General features: G+C 46.1%; 2 protein-coding genes across 4 annotated transcripts in view; one reads left to right on the top strand and one right to left on the bottom strand.

The window, feature by feature from the left end:
- Positions 1 to 24: 24 nt before the first annotated feature.
- LOC125761281 (uncharacterized) lies at positions 25 to 9893 on the top strand. Of its 3 annotated transcripts, none has more exons than XM_049422272.1 (3): positions 25 to 563; positions 627 to 1846; positions 9862 to 9893. In XM_049422272.1, exons 1-2 carry the CDS (start codon positions 282 to 284, stop codon positions 1827 to 1829), a joined length of 1485 nt encoding a protein of 494 aa, XP_049278229.1. In that variant the 5' UTR covers positions 25 to 281; the 3' UTR covers positions 1830 to 1846; positions 9862 to 9893. The 3 variants fall into 3 exon arrangements, with proteins under 3 accessions (XP_049278229.1, XP_049278227.1, XP_049278228.1); XM_049422270.1 differs by lacking the exon at positions 9862 to 9893 and adding an exon at positions 3704 to 3801; XM_049422271.1 differs by lacking the exon at positions 9862 to 9893 and adding an exon at positions 1952 to 2016.
- LOC125761255 (protein serrate) overlaps positions 3827 to 19993 on the bottom strand; it is a 104642-nt gene continuing 88475 nt past the window's right edge. The window contains exons 13-18 of the mRNA XM_049422208.1: positions 15761 to 15914; positions 6608 to 6760; positions 5511 to 5972; positions 5038 to 5432; positions 4763 to 4972; positions 3827 to 4681 (exon numbers count right to left, since the gene is read on the bottom strand). Coding sequence (XP_049278165.1) covers positions 3827 to 4681; positions 4763 to 4972; positions 5038 to 5432; positions 5511 to 5972; positions 6608 to 6760; positions 15761 to 15914 — 2229 coding nt within the window. The remainder of the gene's footprint in view (positions 4682 to 4762; positions 4973 to 5037; positions 5433 to 5510; positions 5973 to 6607; positions 6761 to 15760; positions 15915 to 19993) is intronic.

The following is a 19993-nucleotide window of genomic DNA, read 5'->3' as shown; positions in this document are numbered from 1 at the left end:
ACTTTTGAACTGATGTGGTCTATCTTTCCAATGTAAAATATACCCCCAAGGAGAAACCGGCACCGGGTGATAGGTTACGATATCTTATCGTGCGAAAATCCGCTCTTCAATAATCTACCATGCGTGCGGTCGCAGACAACGCCGCCTATTATGGTGTGTTTTTGGCCAGCGGATTATCATCAACAGTTCATGCACGATACCGTTTTATCGAGTAGCCAGAGGTAGTTAAGAATGTTTAGTTTAGATAAAAGTTTGGCACGATAACAATAAAAATTCGAAAAATGTCTTCCAAATTTGAAGTAAACTTTGAAGAAAAGCAACAAATTTGCCCTTACCGTGTTAGTTCACAGTCGTCGGTAGTGGACGATGCTGAAGAATTTACGTTGTTAGAAGACCCATGCAGCAGGTTGACCAGTACCGATGGTGATGATGAACCGCAGACCACCTCAGAATGGTATCGATTGCAATCTTTCACTTACGGCGTTACGACATTCCGGGGCATCGAAGAATTGCTGCAATCAGTCGAGCGAAATCCATCGGCAAATGTGGAACTGGATTTGAATGTAAGTTGATAAAAGTACACTGACAGATAATCTGAACTCTTGTTTACCATCCATGTTTTACAGCGCTGTGGTTACACACACCTGCACGTCCAGATTGCTTTGGATGCGTTGCTACGGGGACGCCCAGAGTGTTTGACGCGTTTAGATTTGTGTCGAAATCGGTTGCTAAATCCCGCACTATCACGTTTGCTGGCAAATGTGTTGCAAGATTTACAAACGATCGTGAAGTTATCACTTTCCTACAATACGATCGACGACGAGTGCATGAAGATCCTCAGCCAAGCGTTGTCCAACTCGGGTGTTTGTCTGCTGGAAGCAGCTCACTGTCAAATTTCCGATCGAGCTGGTTCATTGCTGTTCAGTGCGCTGATCTACAGTGATTGTATCGAGAAGATAGATCTGAGCTGGAACCATCTAGATATTGCCAGCGGTGCAGCAATTGGACGCTTTCTTTCCACACAAAAATCGGTAAAAGAACTAAACCTGACTGGCAATCATTTATACCATGAAGCACAATGCATTGTTCCACTTTTGATGGGTTCAATTGGAAATGAAACACTAGAGCAACTTGATCTATCGTGGAATGGTTTGCGCGGTGAAGAGTTCGGTCGCGCCCTAATGAAGGCGATTCCCCAAACCAAACTAAAGCTCCTTAAACTGGAGCATAATCTGTTGGGCGCTTCGGAACTGTCCTTTATTGTACGGATGATGAAGAAAAGTGAAACACTTGAGCAACTGTGGCTCGGTAGCAATATGCTCGAGGACACCGTAACACTCGATCTCGTGCGAACCTTTATACGGCATCCTGCGTTGAACGTGATTTCTCTAGGATCGTTTCACTTCATCTCACAGACCATTGCCAAACAGGTTCGATTGTGTTCGCTCAAATATCCCGCCAAAAAGATCATCTACCAAGGGAAGCTAAGAGCGAAACCGGCACGTCCGGTGGATGTGAAGGAAATGCTACTAGAACGTTGCCGGTTCTTGGCGCAGAAACCGAAGAAGGCGAAACAAAAGCGCGACATTGGTCACCTGATGTTGCAGCTAGCAGCGGCAGAAAATACGATACTTACCCGTGAAGAATTTGTGCTCGTGGTGAAACGTTTTCGCGCCAAACTTGATCGACCACTGCTCGAGTCATTGATGGATGCGTTTGAAGTGCCGAAGAAGCTGGTAGATACGGGTGCGATGGCACTGAAATATCTTGCCAAACATCCCACGGATCCACCAATCGTTAAGTCAGCTAAAGGAAAGGGCAAAAGATAAATGGACACTAGTACAAGGTTTGTATTGAATTTTCCATTTCATAATATGTTTATTGCTTTCTGTTTTCTCCTCCCTATTGATACGGCTGTTCCTTCTGCTACTGCTGGCTTTCTGTTGCTTAGTCGTGTGATGTGATGTCATGAGATGAACGATAATGAAACGATGAACAAATGAAATGTAATAACGGGTCTGTCCACCCTTCGGCAGGGTTGGGACGTCTTAAGTTTAAGTACTATGTACTACCAATTGTGTATGACGTTGAGAGTCAATGGACGTTCGGTCGCGCATGCCTATACTTCGATCGATTGTCCTTTCTAGTTGGAATGTATTGTGTTGTTATTTTCCGCTTTTTGTTTGTTTCTTCTGCCCTACTATCGAGGATTGTGTTTTTTTGTTTGTTAAATCCTTAAATCGTACTATGTGTCCCTTTTTTGTTTTTAATCTCCTTTTTAAATGTCCTCCGCACTCCTCCGCGTATTTTGTCAGATGTTAATTTTTACTCGTTTTGTTTCTTTTTTCTTCTTTACATTATTTACACAATCACGACGCATCCATTGTTGCTGTAGTGAGAAAAAAAGATGGATTCACCTACGCTTGTCCCTACCGTCCTTCGAATCTCGTTTCTACCTTTGTCTACTTTTAAATAATATTTGAGTACATGTTTTTCGTTGTTTTTGCGTTAATGTTATTGTTTTTTTGTTTTACAAATTTCTAATAATGTACATTCGGTTCTGTTGCGTTTGGTTGATAAAAGCAAACGCAGTAAATGGAGGCCAACGATTGATGCGATTGATGCCCATCGTTCCTACTGCTATTGCTTAATTGTACACTCACAAACAACACTAAACAAGGAACTATTTATTCCGCTACAATCTAATCCCTAACTACTATACCTACGGTCGTGTGAATCGTAAGCACACGTTTACTAGTTGAGATGCCTCACCTGGTGTACAGTCGAAAATCACGAACGAAAACCAAAAATGGCAGACAGAAATAATTGGCCCCCGCGTGATACAAAAGCACGTTACGTTATCCTTTCATGTTTCCGTTTTTCCTTCGCCAATACAAGTGTCCTTTCCAGCGCTAGGGTTGGAAATGGATTGATCTTTTGGGCAGATTGCATTCTAGGTTTTAATGTCTGTCGTTGCGTTATGAGCTAGTAAGAAAACCGTTTTTTTTTACACGTACGATCTAGATGGCCCTAAATGCTTACCTAAACGCAAAAAAAAAACAATTCTATCCCTCATTTGATTCACTTATTTAATATCACATTACATTTAACTGCTGTCCACAAACAAAATCGTACCATGAGGATGGATCGCCTGATGTGCGCGTGATTTCGCCCATCTTGCTCATCCAAGAAAGTTGGAAGCTGAGAAGATAAGTAGCTTGTAACACCCTGTTGTTATACGCATTATCAGTCCTTCTTTTACTGTGCACATATATGTTGCATTCTGGAGCACTCGCGCTACTTCAAAATGGCCGTTTTGCCTCATTTTCTGGCTCAATTTACTAACGTCTAACAGTCGCAATTATCTTCGTGTGTGTGTGTGTGTTAGATAGTTTAAATTGCGAACGTTGTTTGATTGCACAGCAACGAAAATTTGTTTGTTATCCCTAAACTCCTACTATCTCCGAGCTAAAGCAATGCGCAGGGTTGAGAAGGATTCCGGATTCTTGTGTTTCGATCCGTTTTTGCATCACCGCCTTGTATCTCGTGTAAGTGAGGTGAAATATTTACAATAAAAAAAGAGGCATAATAGACAGACAGTTAACAAAACAGTGAAGCGCGTTGGCGAATAATAAATTAGTTACTCATGTATAAAAATATACTAATAAAAATAATGAATTTTCAATTTCGCGCTCCTTATTAGGTTTAGGCATGTTGCCGTTGCCACACTGAACCGGCGCGCAGAGAAGCATGCTGCAAACACACGCAACAAAAACAAACGCGCAACTGATTTGCTAAGGATTGCTTATAGGATGACACACCGCTACTACACGTGCACTGTTAGGACGTCTGAATCGGGCGCCAATGAACTGGAAACGTTCGGTGCATCCGTCACCGGATGGCTAGCCAATGTCCCGCTGGCCGCACTCGGTGTGCAACTACTCACACTAACCCCGCTAACGTTCGTTGTCGACGACGCGGTATGATCGTTGATCGATCGTTTGCCAAAGTCTTTGTGCTGGCTGTCCATCGCACCAACGATATTTTTCGTCATGATGTCGGAGTTTTGCGTTTTGTGCAGCAGAATGTGCGAATTCCGGTTGGCCGTCTTCTGCTTGTCGGGATCTTTCTCGAACTCGCTTCCATCCGGCGGGCAGGGTGGATAGAGCTGCTGCGACCGATGGTGCACCGAGCTCGGACCGGCAATCTGGTTAATCTCTGGAGCAGGATTTAGGCTTAGTTCCATTGCGCCTCGCAACGAACTGGAGCTCGCCTTCAACGGATTGGCGTAGCGGCGAAAGTTTTCCTCGTTCTGCAAATTGTTTGACTTTTCCTCGTCCATACCGCGGGAAAGATCCAGATGGGGCGATAGATTGGTACCGGAGCCACTGTGCGAGTGTACCCTCTGGCGCCAGAGCAGTGCGACGACTGCGCCCAGACAGAGCGCTACGATCGCAATGCCGAACCCGACCGCGATAAGATAGTTGGAACCGGTGCTGCCTTCATTTACCAGCGCCGTTTCGACCTTTACCTCCAGGATCGAGGTGAGTGGTGCTGCCTCGACAAGATCTGTTTGAAAGGAATCATTCTGAACGCCTTGTTGCCGCGAGAGGATTTCCGCCAGCAAGCGAACTGCTTCGGTTAGGCTTGACGCACCACCAACAGGATCCGTCGGAGTAGACTGTGGAGCGGAGAATGCAAAGTAGCGCCAATTAGTCAATACTTCCACGTTAAATAAAATAAAAGGCCTTCAGATACTTACCAGTGTCACTTCAATCGTATCGTTTGTTCCAGTTTTGAGATCACATAGTACGACAATGAAGACGGACACGTCAAAGGATGGGTTTTTGATGAGTTTCTCACCGAGCTGTAACCGGAGGAGATGGCACAGTCCATCCACCGACGTACCACGCACGAGCCGGTTCAGCTCGAGCAGTATCGACACTCGGGCACAAGCCGTTCCAAGAATAGCCTAGTTAGAAATATTGAATAAATGTTATGTTTTGCTGGCGATAGCTGCTCAACACCTGTACTTACCTGATTTGGCCAACAGTCGGTCGGTGCCGGAATCTTAGGCGGTGCAACACGCCTGGACGGTTCGAATGTTCGACAATCACCCCTTGGTTGGCACGGTGGCGTTAGACAAGATTCTTGCGATGTCGGTACACACACCTGATGACTTTCGCAGACCGCTCCGGCACCATTAGACTGGTTCCGGTTAAGACAGTTGCTTAACCCGCACCAAAGATTCGAACAGCGTGGTTTCCCATTCACGCAGATACACGAATTGCAGTTACTTTCATCCGGTGCTCCTGATACGGTTCCACTTGATCCCATTCCGTTCGGTTTGTTAAGCGCATCGCTGCTAACGAGTGGATCGTACGGAGAATTGGTGGTCGTATTCGAACAGACGGACGACGGATCGGAGAGCACTGGAAATGGAATCAGATATGGAAGGCGTAACTTTAATAACTGATCCTTTGGACTGTTAAGCTGCAGTGAATACTTACGAATTTCGCACCGTACTCCACGTCGACCAATCGGACAAATGCAGGTGAATCCTCCAATACCATCCTTGCAGGTTGCGCCACCCAAACAGGGCTGGGGTGAACATTCGTTTACGTTGATCCGACAATCTGGACCGGAAAATCCTTTCGTACAAAGACACCGGAACCAACCTGGCCCGGACTCACAGGTGCCGCCATTATGACATGGTTGTCCTTGGCACTGATCAAGCGGTTCACTACAAAACGGGCCACCCCAACCGAGTGTGCAACGGCAGTGCGGTGCACCACCGAACTGGGACGGTATGCAGGAACCACCGTTCAAGCACTGGCCGGGAAGACACTGGATCGCACGTTCCGTGCACGTCTTCCCCGTCCATCCTGGTTGACATTCGCACGAGAAATCACCCTCCCCATCGATACAGATACCGTTGTTGGCGCACGGGTTCGAGGTGCATTCGTTGACATCTGAAAGTGAACAAAGATAACGAATGCTCAGTGAAGAACTTCATCTGAATCTTCCGATAGAGTACAATATATGACTTTTTAGTGAAGAGTCATATTAAAAATTTTTCAGAGAAGAGTCTTTTCAAGGTCTGAATTTCTGAAGATTTTTTTTTAATTTCTTGAAGAACGGTCTGGTCAAATTGCTAAATTTATGACGATTTGTGAATTTCTAAAGGTTTATGCTTCTCAAAAATTTGTGGTTCTTCGAAGATGTCTGATTCTTCAAAGATACTTGAACCTCGAAAGATAATGCGTAAAGTAATGTATCTTGGGATATTTATCAATCTTCAGTTATCTGAAGTTAAATTAATATGTATGGATTCAGTATGCCCCGAAGAATAATTAATTTCTGAATTTCTAAAGATACTTGAATATTTGAAGATAATGCGGGGAAATTGCGAGTCTTCGGACATTTATAAATCGTCCGAGGATAATAACAGAAATTCAGAGACTCATGACTCTTTATAATGAGCAGATTCAGAGTTATACATTCGGGTTAAAGATTCATTAAGATTCATGATTCTGGATCAAATTTATCCAACGGTTAGAAAAAAAACTAGACACTATTAATGCAAAGATTAAAACAAAATACTCACTGTGCTGACAGAATGGTCCGGTGAAGCCACTTTGGCAGCTGCAGCTCATACCCATCGGGCCGGACTCACATTTACCTCGCCCATTACACGGAACAATCTGTCCACCGAGAATCGCCGTATCGTTGCTGTTGGTTGGCATCGTGCAACCTCCTTCTGCAAATAGAATAAAACAAAAGCAAAACGATGGCATTAATGCAAAAGTGTTTATTACTGCACCGTCAAAACAGTGGTTGCTCTGCGAGTGAATCATTACACTCCTTCCGTGCGGGGACGGAGGATCATTTATGCTCCAACATCTTCATTAATGATTTTTTATACCGTGGGCAATAATTCATATTATCCGCGTGTTCCGCAGGTATGAAAAAGGTAACAAGGAATGGCGAAGCAATCAAACACCGGAGGGAAAAGTGTCCGTAGAAATGATGGTAATAAATAGTGTGAACGAATAGTATAGATTCATGTACATGTACAACGGCCATTCTACGCCATCCCACACCGAGCGTTTGCAATTGTGTGCGCACAGCGAAAATGCAATGGCAGTGCAAGCGATCAAATGCGGGAGCCATTTTAATTGCTTAATCAGCGTCTTTGCATTTATTCTTTCTTTTCCGTCCGTTCAGCTTAGCTTCCTTTCGCAAAACCGATCTTTATCTATCCGTTGGGTGGTGTTTTTGTGTTCTTTTTGCTTTATTGTAGATAAATTGTTGTTTATTGTTGTTTGGCAGCTTCTTTTGCCTGTTTGTTTGTATAGATCTGAATGAAGTTATTTTGTTTTACACTCAGCTTACAGATAATGCTGCCACACGGTTCATGCAGCTTCATGCAGCCGCACAAAACGGTGCGGCATCTTAATCGAGACTAATGCCAAGAAGTATTGCTAGTTATCGGCCGGTTCTCTATCATCTTGGCATCCCGCGTGTCCCGCGGTACACGCTAACGAATTGAGGCTCGTTTGTGAATGTCTTTTTTGTTATGTTTTGTTTAACGTGTCTTTTTTTTTCTCTCTACCGCGCGCTTTCCCATCCCGATCTGGTCCGATGGACCCTGCCGGAGAGTGTGCAGCACATTAACATTCTTCCCACTGTGCTGGACTATTTACACGAACAATTTTCTTTCGGGTTGTCTGCCGGGTTTCTTGTTGTGGCTGTCGTTGTTAGACTGTTACACCCTTCTAATACGTTACATCTCGCGAGAGGTTAAATCGGAAACCTGTGACACCCCTAAGTTAGACACCCTTTTCGGCCTCATTTGTGCTCAGTAGTAACGGGTAGATTGTCTTTCTTTTCCCTGAAACAACTAGCAAACATCGTTAAATGGGGAAAAAACAGAGGTGCTTGATTTTTCAATTTACATTAATAAATGGGTGAGTTCTGTGGTCTTGGCGGTGAGCTTGCTGGAAAGCAGAACCACACGTTAGACCTATTGGTGGAATAAAATTTCGGTAGTCGGAATGTCTCCATGGTTTGGGAATGTTAGGGCGTAGTTTTTGGACAGTTGACTCAAAGCTTCAAAGCTTATTCGAATTCCAGTAGAAACACATGGACTATTTTGTTTCGTCACCATTTTGTATGGAGAGTCTTTTTGACCAAAATGTCTGGTTAGAGGATTTAAAAAAGCATTGGACATGGGTTTGAAAATAAACGATCAAGTAGAAATCATTACCATAGGTAAGAAAGAGATACAGAAAGCAAATTAGGTGATGTTTGATTGGGCAACAGTAATAGAAAGCTACGGTCAGCAACAATGTGACCATTTTGGGACATCGTTGCAACGAATCGTCTTCATTCCTTGTGGGCAACCCTTCATACGGCCAACGAGCGTTACAATAAGCTACGACAAATATTTTCCGTAAGCGTTAATTCATCTTCATCTTCACCGAAAGATACCTCCGGCACGGTACATGAAGTTGCTTCTGCAAGGAAAAGCTCACATCACCATTCACCGTCGAACTTCTCGGGATCAACTTTTCGACGTGTTGGACGTTTAAAGCACAAATGGAAGTTTCCTTCCTTACAATTGGGGATGCGATCGTTTGATCATTTCCAGTGCGTTGGAGTAAACAGTTGTACAGAGTAAAACAGAGTAAAAGTTGTAAACAATTTATCAAAAATTAAAAAAAAAAATCATGCCTTAGTTACCGTTTCTTCCCTGTCTACGTTGGGTCACATCCCAAACCCTTTTCAGAAGTAAACTTTGGCTGGTTTCTCCGAGCGCCAGCTTCATCTTTGCTTCGTGTTTGTGAAAACTTTGCTCCCTCTTTCGCGCCTTTTGCGCGCTCGGTTCTTGTTCTGTTCACTGTTTAACTTAATATCCTTGCTTACCCTTCGCGATACGCAAACCAACCCAACAAACCATGGCAACAGAAGAAAATGAAGGAAACATCTTTTTTCTCGCAACATCATTGTGTTTTGTTGTGTGTGTCTTAAGCGAGAAAAAAAAACTCCGTAGGAGAAAAAGTTCCATTAATTATACAAATATCGGTCCGGGACTGTGGCTGACCCCACATGGTCCCTCACCAGCATACGCCGCCCCACCGATGATGAGCATCCAATGACGGTGTGTCCGCGGGTGAGTGTGGCATACGATAAAGCATAGTAAACGGTACGGACAAAATGAAACATGCAGTCAAAAGCGACACCAGCATCCGAGCGTACCATTATGGTTCATCGGCACAATGCGATAGGCGCGCAAGAGAGTAACCGAGAGAAGACCGCGCAGTGGAAGGAAAGCTCAATCATATTGTCATTATTTTACTATCCTTTGCACTTCCAACCGCGGTTGAATTGGGTGGGGTGGCGGGTGAGCGATGGAGTGGAGTGTAGGACAAAGAGGTACATAGGCAAGGGTTGGTTCTAAATTTGGAACGGCATTGTATTAATTACCGAGGCATTTAGGAACCTAATTATTCATCGCATGTGAGCGATCGAGCCAGAGCGATCGAGCGATCATTAGTCATCGGTGTTCGGTTCTCCCTGGGGCGACTCCTTCCGTATACCATTTGTTAGACTAGTTAGCAGAATTGATCGCCCACGGGTATATATGTACGAAGATTGGTTATGATTTTTTCAAAATTTTGTTTGTTACCCGTTAAACTAGACAAGTCTAACAACAGATGGTGATTATTGGCTTCACGCTTTGTTTCTCTACCTCACGCTTAGAATCTTGTACGAATTGTAGCATGCAAATGAAAATGGTCGAGATATAAGAAATTCATATTTCAATCTACCAACAGCTTCGTTTTAATTTACTTCCAGGACCAGATTCATGTACACTGGGTGAATTGAATCATGTACATTGGGGCGAGCCGGTGGTGTATGTGATAAACGGTGCTAGTCCACACGGCAGGACCGGGTTCAAATCCCATCCGGACCGTCCCCCCGGCAACGACTGACTATCCGGCTAAGTGATAAAAATAAGTCTAGTAAGCCAGAAATGGCCGGCGTGACCTGTAAGGTCGTTAAAGCTAAGAAGAGAGAGGGGTGAATTGAATGTACTGGAAGAATTTTGACTCCATCGTTACCCGTATCACAGATCAACCTGGCAAGATAGGGCACTAGCTGTGCGCCAGGATCAAAGAAGAATTAGTCCAATAAAACGATTCCATCTATGGGTTAATCCATCCAATTTAGCATCCATTTGGTCGGTGACGCTTGTGCCCAGTGCCGATCGTGCTCTGCCATCCCATTTGCCATCTAATTACGAAAAAAGGGACGACAACACGCCCCGAGGAAATTTGCCTATTCATCAGAGCCGGCATCAGAATTCTGGGAGCTTGGTATCCTTTCGGGAAAATGAGGTGGATCACGGCAAAATAAAGCACGGATGAAATCAAAAGATCACCCGTTGGCCTGTTGGCCCGCAACATATTTGCGCAAATCTAGCGAGCTTCTGGTGCCGTAACGTAACAGCAAAACTTCGCCCGCCCCGCCGGTTCAGGATCAATGTTCTGCTGCAAATCAAAACGTTCTCATTTAACTGACAATCACCAGCCGCTCAAGCGTTCGCCTGTCAGCGAGGACACTCGCTACGGCCCGATGGATCTTCCGGGAGCGACCTGTATAGCCAGGGAGCCAGGGAAGTTAATTATGTGTACGGCACCCGGCAGAACACCGGCTCACAATGGCGGTATGGTTTTGCCAATTGGCTGCAAACGGCTGCAACATTCCTGCGTCCATCCTCGGTATTAAAGTTAAGCAAAAGCAAGGGCCTTCCTGGCTCGATAGTGGGAAGGCAGTAAACCCGTTGATTTCTTTCGATCTCACGCCTTTGCACCGAGCTGACACACGGTGGTGAACATCGGGGCGAAGGGTTGTGGTGCTTATGTTTGCGATGCGTCTCGTGATCGGTGCATCCGATGCATCGCACCGCTGTTGCAATTCATGCAATTTCGTTCCGGTAACGAGGCGGCAACTCTACATCGTGTTGCAAAACGTCATTTCTCAAACCGTTCCGTTCCTTTCATCTCATTACAACCAGCACTCGCCGGAGGTGGCGGGTATGTATGGCTGTGGTTCGAAAGGGGAGCAAGATTTACCAGCAAATTTATTTATTATTTCAATTCAATTTATATAAATTTCATATTTACATCCCATTTGGCCGGGGGCACAGCCCGCTACAGTCGTCGCAATAATAATGAGGCGCGGCAGCATAATTGAAGCGCGTTGCGGTGTTTGTATTTCCGATGTTTCCGCAACAAACTGGAATGAATCCCACACGCGCCTCGGGCGCACTGTGAGTCACCCTGTGTGTGCCTGCGCGAATCGTTTATTAACTGCCGCGGAAGTGTCATCGTGGGACGCGATGCTACTGTTTGTGTGCGCCACGATTTTCATTCACGTGCTGCTTTGGGTTGAATTTGGAATCAAGCCCCGGCTGCTTACCTCGACTCAATTACCGGGTGAGAACATAAGTAGTGATTAATAGATGCGCCGGATGGCGATGGATAGGAATGTGAAGCGCAGGAAGAAGACTAGAATTGATGAAGAGAAAAAAGCACACACACAACAACGTCCAAATGTCTCCGTGTTTCTAGTGTGACTAATAATGTGCCGTATCCCAATAGAGGGAACGCGCGCCTGAGTAGGCTTCGCCGTGGGCAGGTAATTGGGAAGCCATGACCTACCGTTTCCCTATGAAATTCAAATCAATTCCCACGTTTTTGGGCAAACATTTAAAAGAAAGAAAAAAACGGGTAAAAAATAATTTCAGAAAACAGCGCATTTGCACTCAAACAGCGTCCATTTCTCTGTCCGTTGGATCCAATTAACCGGCTGACGGAATATTTCATGCACCCGGGGCAATTAAAGTGATACGGTCGGTGGGGAGGGGGGAAAAGTACCAGGAACTTCAACTTCACAAGTCCACGCCTGGTTTACTTCCGGAATTGCGAACGATTGTGGACAGAAAGGTGTGGAAAGCGAATGAAATGGAACAACCTTAACGCAATCGTATCGGCCACCAATATTACCTTCTACGGGTTTACGCGGACCCGAGCATTGTACGGAGCGTGGTTTCGGTGTATTCGGATATTCTCCGGTCTAAGCCAAACCCATCGAGTGTCAATCAAAATTCTTTCACTCCACTAAAAATCGTCAATTTACGCGATGCACGGGCAGCGTTTGTTTCCCCTTTGCCGAATCGACCAAACACAAGCCGCAGTGCCGCTAGTGTACCGTCCCGCCGGCTGGATTAGCCGAGCCGTACAGTCGAGGCGCACAAACAAAGACTCAACTCGGGCAGTGGTTGGGTGTCGTCGGGAAGCAACTGGCCGATGCTTTCCCAAATAAATAATTCAACATTTTCCATCCAAGGAGTCAATTATTCTTCCGCGTGTCTTAGACATTTTTAAACGGAGCCACAAGTAAAGGGGTGAGTGCGCACCCTCAAGATCTTCGGTACAATCTGAGGATCTCGCTGTCTTTTGCGCCTTTCTTCGGCAGGGGCCTCTCATATCCCGATCTGGGCAAACACTCGTGAAAACAAAGCCTGACTAAGATGACGTTTAGACGAGGGAGAAAGAGAGGGAGAGGGAAGTAGCGGTCAGTTAGTGGGTACAATTTTTGGCTAGATTTTTTCCCACCGCCAACACGCTAACGAACCTCCAGTTTTGGGGCGAGGTTGTTCGTGCGTGTATGTGTGCCCGTAGCATTGCAATGGATTCCACGCGATCAAACTGTGACGATCGATCGACGGATCGCTGCCCCGCAAATTGGCAGTTTTGACATACAGCTTAATGTTATACAATCTGTCCTGTGCGAGATCGAAACCGGTGAGCCTCTATTCTAGAACGAATGGCGTCGTACCGGGCGAACGCACGCAGGAGTCTCGGGAAAGACAAAAGGGAATCATTATTTTAAGTCGAGCATGCAGGGTTTACGAATGGTTCGCGAAAACGAAGTGCGATAAATGTGATTCTTCCAGGCATGTCTAGGCTATTGAAAGAATGGGGCGGGTAGACGCCGAGTTAGGCAAGGTGGCAAACTGATCTCGCTGATCAGAGTTCGATTTTTACAGCAGTCGAGTGTCGTCAGCTAGACAACCGAGTGTGTAGGGTGGATAAATAGATTGCTACAAAAAAGGCTGAGAGCAATAATCCTATCCCACCCCCCCACACATTGGCATTGGTGAAAGGCACCAATATTGCTCGGCGATCATGCATGATATACCGGGCAGGCAGAGCATAACCCCGATTCGCTTATGAGCGATGTAGAACGATATGGAGCTGGACAGATGAACAACTGTTAACAAACTTGTTAATTTAAATCGAGTGATCGTTGTTCACCGCCCGGACCGTACCGGAGATCCTCCGGTTTGGATCGTGGCCCGCGGACATGACTGTTCTTTCCCCCCCTTCGTTCAATGCGGACGCTTTCACGCGAGGGCAAGGTGCACACGGATGCATTGCGATTGCTTACGTTCGCGGTTGTCTCCCGAAGCACTTCGTAGTGATGATGTATATCTGGATCAACAGCGGGTACATGAACGGCAATTTGTTAGCGACCGAAAGGCGCGAAGGGCAATCCTGTGGCCCGTGTAGCCGATGATTCCCGCACGATCAACAATGACAATCATATCTTGAAATAAACATGTTAACGGACATTTCTCTAGTTCTCGCTTCCCTCCCCCCCTCCTCTCCGTTCGCTCTCATGCAACACGATCACGGCGGTATCCATTGGCATTTCGAACCGTCAACTGGACGAAACCGTGTGGCTATTGCCATTACTCTTCACCCTCCTGTGTGCGTTTCACCGGAATCGTGCATAGACCGCGCGCGATGAAAATGAGCGATCGCGCCAATTCTAGCCACACACTGGGCTCGGGTTGTAATAAATATGTTCCACTGCAGGGTCCGAAGTTTAGGGTTGGGTGGACGATCCTGTCTCTCCTGCTGCGATTTGTAAGCTGCACCAAAACCGAACCCATCGTGACCGTCAATCTGAAGCGGCGCGAGCGCGCGCGCCTGAGCTTTCCCGAGTTTCCGTTTCACCGCTTGATCGTTTTCCAATCGATTATGCGAACCCATCGGTTAAGCGTGGCAAAAGCAGTCTGCGCTATACCACCGACATATCCTAGTGATGAGAACGATAATTAACTGGCGACTTTGCGTACCTGCCAGACACACTAGGATGTAGTTGCAGCGGGAGCTACACGGACAAGACAAACGATCCGACATCTGTCAGGACGATGGACAGACGCTCTTACAAAATGGGATCACTTTAGCACGACATCCTCCCGGACAGGTCCTTTCGCGAGTAGCTGAAAGCTCTGCCCAACAACCGGGTGATGAAAGGTGAGTGAAACTTGACCCGGACAGCGAGCAACATGAGGCGAAATTTATAGCCGTTCAATGCTTGCCGTGCCCCCCGGGAATGTGCCTGTGCCGTACAGGAAACTGTTTTCCGTTCGGTGAGTTCCCAGCGCGCTCGAGCGAAGAAAATAAATTGCATTTGACAGATTTTCCCATCGACTTTCGTGATGGTGAAATCAAGTTAAAGTCCAGAGAGAGAGAGAGAAAAAAAAGGTAAATAAAACACCGTTTGTTGATGATAAAGTTGAACGCTCGATTTCACCCGAAAGCGATAGCGGTTGTTTGCTGTTAGTGACTGCAAACGGTCCATCAAGCCATCGACGGCAGAGGATCACGCTGGATTCGCGACCGCTTGTCACATTCCTTGCTTGTGGATCCTTTCGAGGCCAAGAAAAAATAAAACACATCCCTCCATTTATTTTTTTGCTCGCAAAATGAGCGCCCGTAAGCGTGGGGCATCGCCACGATCGCCACCGAAATGGCTGAAATCGGCACAGATCCCACCGTGCAGATAGGCCATAATATTGCCTCTGGGACTGTTGTTGCGGTTGATGGAGGGCAATAAAATACACCAAATACGGCGCTGGCTGTAAATTATCCAAATGCTTCCTCACCGTACTCCAACGGGAACTAACCGGGCGTGAAGACACAGGGTGGTGGTGAGATCTTCTTTCGCATTTCGACACCTCGGAAGGATGGTGCAGAAGGAGTATTCGAGCGACGTTGATGCTTACTGATAGTGTGTGATAGTGGAAAATAAAAACATTCACAGCATAACATTTCGGAGAGCGGAAAGGAAAATGGCATTCTGGCGCTCTCGGGACCTGTGGACTGGGTTGCAAGCGCGTTGAAATATTATAATGAATTATTGTATTATTATTATAATTATGTGTTAGGTGGATGGCGTTGCGCTATTCGATGTGGTGTGGAGTGTCCCAAGTCTTGTCCGTTATCTTACTGGCCGATATCGGTTGTGGGTCGCCAGACAAGAGCAAGAAGACACCGATCGTTTCATATTTGGCAAGCGACGGAAGATGCTCCACGGCCCGTGGCGGCTGTCAACGCGGTGGCGTATATGGGACAATAAATTGGATGTCACGAATATGCTAATATGCGCGGTGGCTCCACCGTGGTGTTGTTGGGGAAGCGAGAGCTGTTAATCTGGTTTGATTTAGCCACTTGGAAAGTCACACCCCGAAAACAAAACTTACACAAAAAGATTTGGACGATGGAATTGGTTGAGGATTTTAACACATTCCGTATAATTCGCATGTTGTGAGAGTTGTGAAGATGTCCCACCCGTGTAGGAAGAATCTGACGGATGGCGAATGGTATGAGACACTTACCGTTTGCACAGAGGCCACCCTTTTCGCAGGGCACTCGGGGAAATTCGCAGTGACGGCCGGCACGCCCGGGTGGACAATGGCAGTAGTAACCGCCCGGCGTATTAAGACACTGACCCTCGATGCACGGTGACGACACACAATGATCTTTGGCCTCCTGGAAAAGAAAGGAAAACGAAATAAAAAAAAGATTAACAATAAATTAATAAATAGAAACGAAAAAGCGGAAACGGAAAGGTTGGCTCCAATTGTCGATTGAGCACCGACACCGACGATTAGAACGTATATAATAGTGTGCCATAAAGTATTTTACTTCACCCGCTTGAAAACGTTTGCTAGCGATAAAGCGATGGTGGAGGAACCTATCAACAGACAGGCGCATGCAATCGTGGCCACATCGTGCGGGTTTTGTTTATGTTGAACGAGCATAAAATCAAATTTTTATGTTAATCACCATCCCAAAATTCGAATCGAACGACCGGTTACAGACGGTGGCCCCTCCACCATCCTTCCGATTCCCCTTGATCGTCTATTCTCCAAGGGAAAACAGGTCTTTGCCGTAGGCAAAGGATGCGGCAGAATGTTTTTAATTGGAGCCCGGTCCGCCCCGACATCACGTTCGTACAATGCTGAGCTCGGATTATGATATTATCGCTCCAGCTGAGCGCCGAAACTAGCAGCAGCAGCGGTAAAAGTAGCATTAATAGCGACTCAGCACAAACGAAACGAAAGCTGCCATCGGACAGTTTGGATTGGGGGCGAATAGCGCGAAGAATGCGTTTTTTTTAGAAAATAGTATGCCATCTTCTATGAAACGAAACGCACCGTTTCATGCGTCGTTCTGCGGTTAATCTGATTAGCGATCGTTTTTTTTTTCTTTCGTTGGAAACATTGAATATGTGTTGAACCGGTGGCCACCAGCCAGGTGACGTTTTAATCGGTGACTTTTGACGTTTTGTCGGGCGTCATCAAATAGGGGGGCCGAATGGGGATGAAGATAAGGCGAGCAATAAAAGCAATCAAACAAATAAACAAGAGTAAACTACGGAAAATAATAAATCGACCAGCTGTTACGGTGTGCCGTGAGAATGGCCGTGTCGTGACACTTGTTACATTTAACACCTTCGGACATTTCTTACACTTGTAGAGGGGAGTAAGAGTTCCTGCGAGGAAGCGAGGATACCCGAGACTAGGCATGGACCCAAATGTATGTTGAGGTTGTGCACTGGAAATTGTCAATCAATATTTGGTGTCTTAAGACGAATCGACCAAAAGCTGAAAGCTACTTATGGACGGGACTAACAGATGAATTTTTGGGAATAGGAGAGAAAAAAAAACACACCAAGCATTAAACAAATGATATGGAAGGAAAGCGTGAAGTGAAAGATGGCGTTGTCACACGGTATGGACGGGAAACAGTGAAGAAAGAAGCGAGAAACGGTCGGTTGTCGCATTAACGCAAAGTTTTGCATTTTCCAGCTTTTTGTTTCTTTGACTGACAGTAAGCCGTCCCGATTCTTCGTGATCGCGTCCGGATCAGGATTTAATCGATTATCGATATTCGCGCCACATTTTTGATGTGGCCTTCCCTCTGTGTTCGTACAACCGTCTCACCTGTCTACCGAGGTGTGATCGTTGATAGTGGTTGATTCCAACACGGGGGGTTTTCACACCGAATCTCCAAAGCTTAATGCGGGGCTTGTTGTGTGCAGTGAAAGACTTTAAGAAATTCCTCTCAGAAAAAATGATCCCGTTTTGTGGGTGCCGATATATTGGGCAGGTGGGTATGTTTTAAATTATAACCTCCCCCCCCCCCCCCCCCCTCTCTCGATATGTTTTTGGTGGGGACAGGTCCCGGTTTTGCTCGTTAAATGAGTCTAGTGCAGTCTTCTGGTTTTTGGTGTGCGCCACCAGATGAGTGCTCCCACGGCGGCATCGACCGTTTCCGATCTGTCTTGTAGTTGTTTTTTTTATTTTTGGGGGGAGATTTTGCCTTCCAAAAAAGCAACAGGAATCAGGAGTATCACATGAAACGGGACGTCGCACTCACTCACAGGAGTGATTTAATTTAATGATCCTCTGGGAAGGCGATTCAATTCGTTAGCAATGATTTAATTTGGTCCCGTATTTGGCGCATTGGTGCCTCTGGGAACAGCCCGGTAACCGTTGGATTTTTGGTGTCAACATGCCATTCGGTAATGGGACAACATTGCTTGGAAGGGTAGAAGGAAGACGGGAACCGAACAGAACCGAACCTGAGAAATTCGCTGGTGACGATGATTTCTGTGTTTTTTTTTGTTTGTTTCGGAACACCCGACGGATGCTGCCAGGGTGGGCGATAAATTTTTCTCACTGAACATCCAATGCAACCTTTCTCTTGGGGTGAATGTTGGCGTTGTGGGGGCTTTTTTTTGCTTTCCTTTCGACAATCTGTTTGCTTGCTGCTTGATAAGTTGCGGGAGCAGTGATTTGTTTCCATTTTTTTTGTTGCAGTTGAACAGAAAGCATTTGGATGATTTTTGTGCGACGTTACACTGGTTAAAAAAGCGATTAATTGCTGCCGCTTGGGATGTATACGGCGAGACAGATGCGCGTATCAGCTTACAGTATCGTACGAGATGCGTGAGATTTGGTGAAAGATTAACGAGCGGATCGTTCTCTAACCGAAGCTTCCAAACGTGTCGACATGTTGGTGTATTGCGAGAAAATCAATCACCCGCACGAATGTTCAGCGCTGTTCGGCGCACTACTTAAGGGTATGGCGTTACGCCAGGTGTGCCAAAGGTGTGTATCGGTAGGTGTGAATCGGCTACCAAAATTGGCTCGCTCGATTGAGTTTCAAGTGATTGATTTTTAGTTTGGTTTCCCATTCCCAATTATTATTTATGATGGGATGCATCATCACCCAACCGTGCTGCAATAGATTGGCTCAGTAGGTTCGTGCAAACGAGACAGGTATACATGCAAATATGTGCGAAACACAGACACAACGAGGACCCCCGACTGTGCCACGATCAATCAAAACTTCGCCTACTAACGAGTTTGGTTGCTGTCGTTGCAAACGGACGAATTGAAGTCACCGTTAAGAGACGAACCTCGTTCGTTTTCGCTCTAGAAATTTAAAATAAAAAAAAAATCATCTTGTTGAAAATAGCCATCACGTTGATAACATGACATTCTATCGGATTGCGCAACCCACATAATGAAATGCTTCACCAACATGACAAGCCTTTAAGCGCCACCGATAACCGGCGGGAGAGATGTTAATCAATTAGCGTCAACTAGCGCCGTATCTGCTGTTTGTTTCCGGAAAATGTAACAGTTACACCCCAGCTTTGCACACCTTTCTGGGTGGGAACACGCTGAAACCAACTGTGGCGCAGTCTGTTTTTTCTTCTCTCGCACAAAAATCCTCCCGCAGCTAAACGGTTTATTTGCTTTCTTCTGCATCCCAAAGTGTGTTTTCGCGAGGTCGCCATCACCACCGTCGTTGTAGTTATGCCTGCGAAACTAACCTTTAGGTGAGTTTGATTTGTTGTACATAATTGCCCCGGCAGCGTAACACTTGCTTCGGTCCCCCTTCCCAGGTTGGTAGCGAATCGCAAAACGAAACTGTATCGATCGGTTTGCAGCGACACATGCACCGCTGCAAGTGCAACTCTAATAGCAGGTGCATTCACTGTCTCAGTTGCAACCCGTTGTAAACTGCCTCTCCGGAGGCCACCACAACCGACAGTGCATGTGTGCATTTTTATATTACATTTAAAATAATTTATTTATTTCATTTCAAAGCCGAATGACCGTCTACGACTCGCTTTGTGGTCTGTGTGCAACTAACGCTTTTAAGCCCATTTGGCTTCTTCTTGCGCTACCTTGCTGCACCGACCGGTAGCGCAGCAGGCACTTGCGTCCATGCCTGTCTGTGCTGCTTCGTGTTTGTTCGCATGTCGCGCATGTCCCCTTTTGCCTGCACCTGTACACCGGGGCTGGACCGGCGCGAACGAAATCCGTGCCATTTCGTAATCGGGTGCGACCGTACGGCAAAAATCCGATGGCCGAGTGAACGGGCAGGTTCACGCGCGACACCACGGGTAAAATGGTGGCGTGGCGTTACAGTCTAGTGTCGAGAGATAATAAAAAGGCGAATAACATATTAAATCTTGAACCGTCACTCTAGTCAACATTTCAACGGGATTGCGCACCGGAGGCCAGTTGCCGTTTTGCGATGGTTGTGCG

This window comes from Anopheles funestus, chromosome 2RL (genome assembly GCF_943734845.2).
Source record: "Anopheles funestus chromosome 2RL, idAnoFuneDA-416_04, whole genome shotgun sequence".
Taxonomy (NCBI): Eukaryota; Metazoa; Arthropoda; class Insecta; order Diptera; family Culicidae; genus Anopheles; species Anopheles funestus.
Note: the sequence above shows the minus strand (reverse complement) of the source record. Positions and strands in the feature narration are given on the sequence as shown.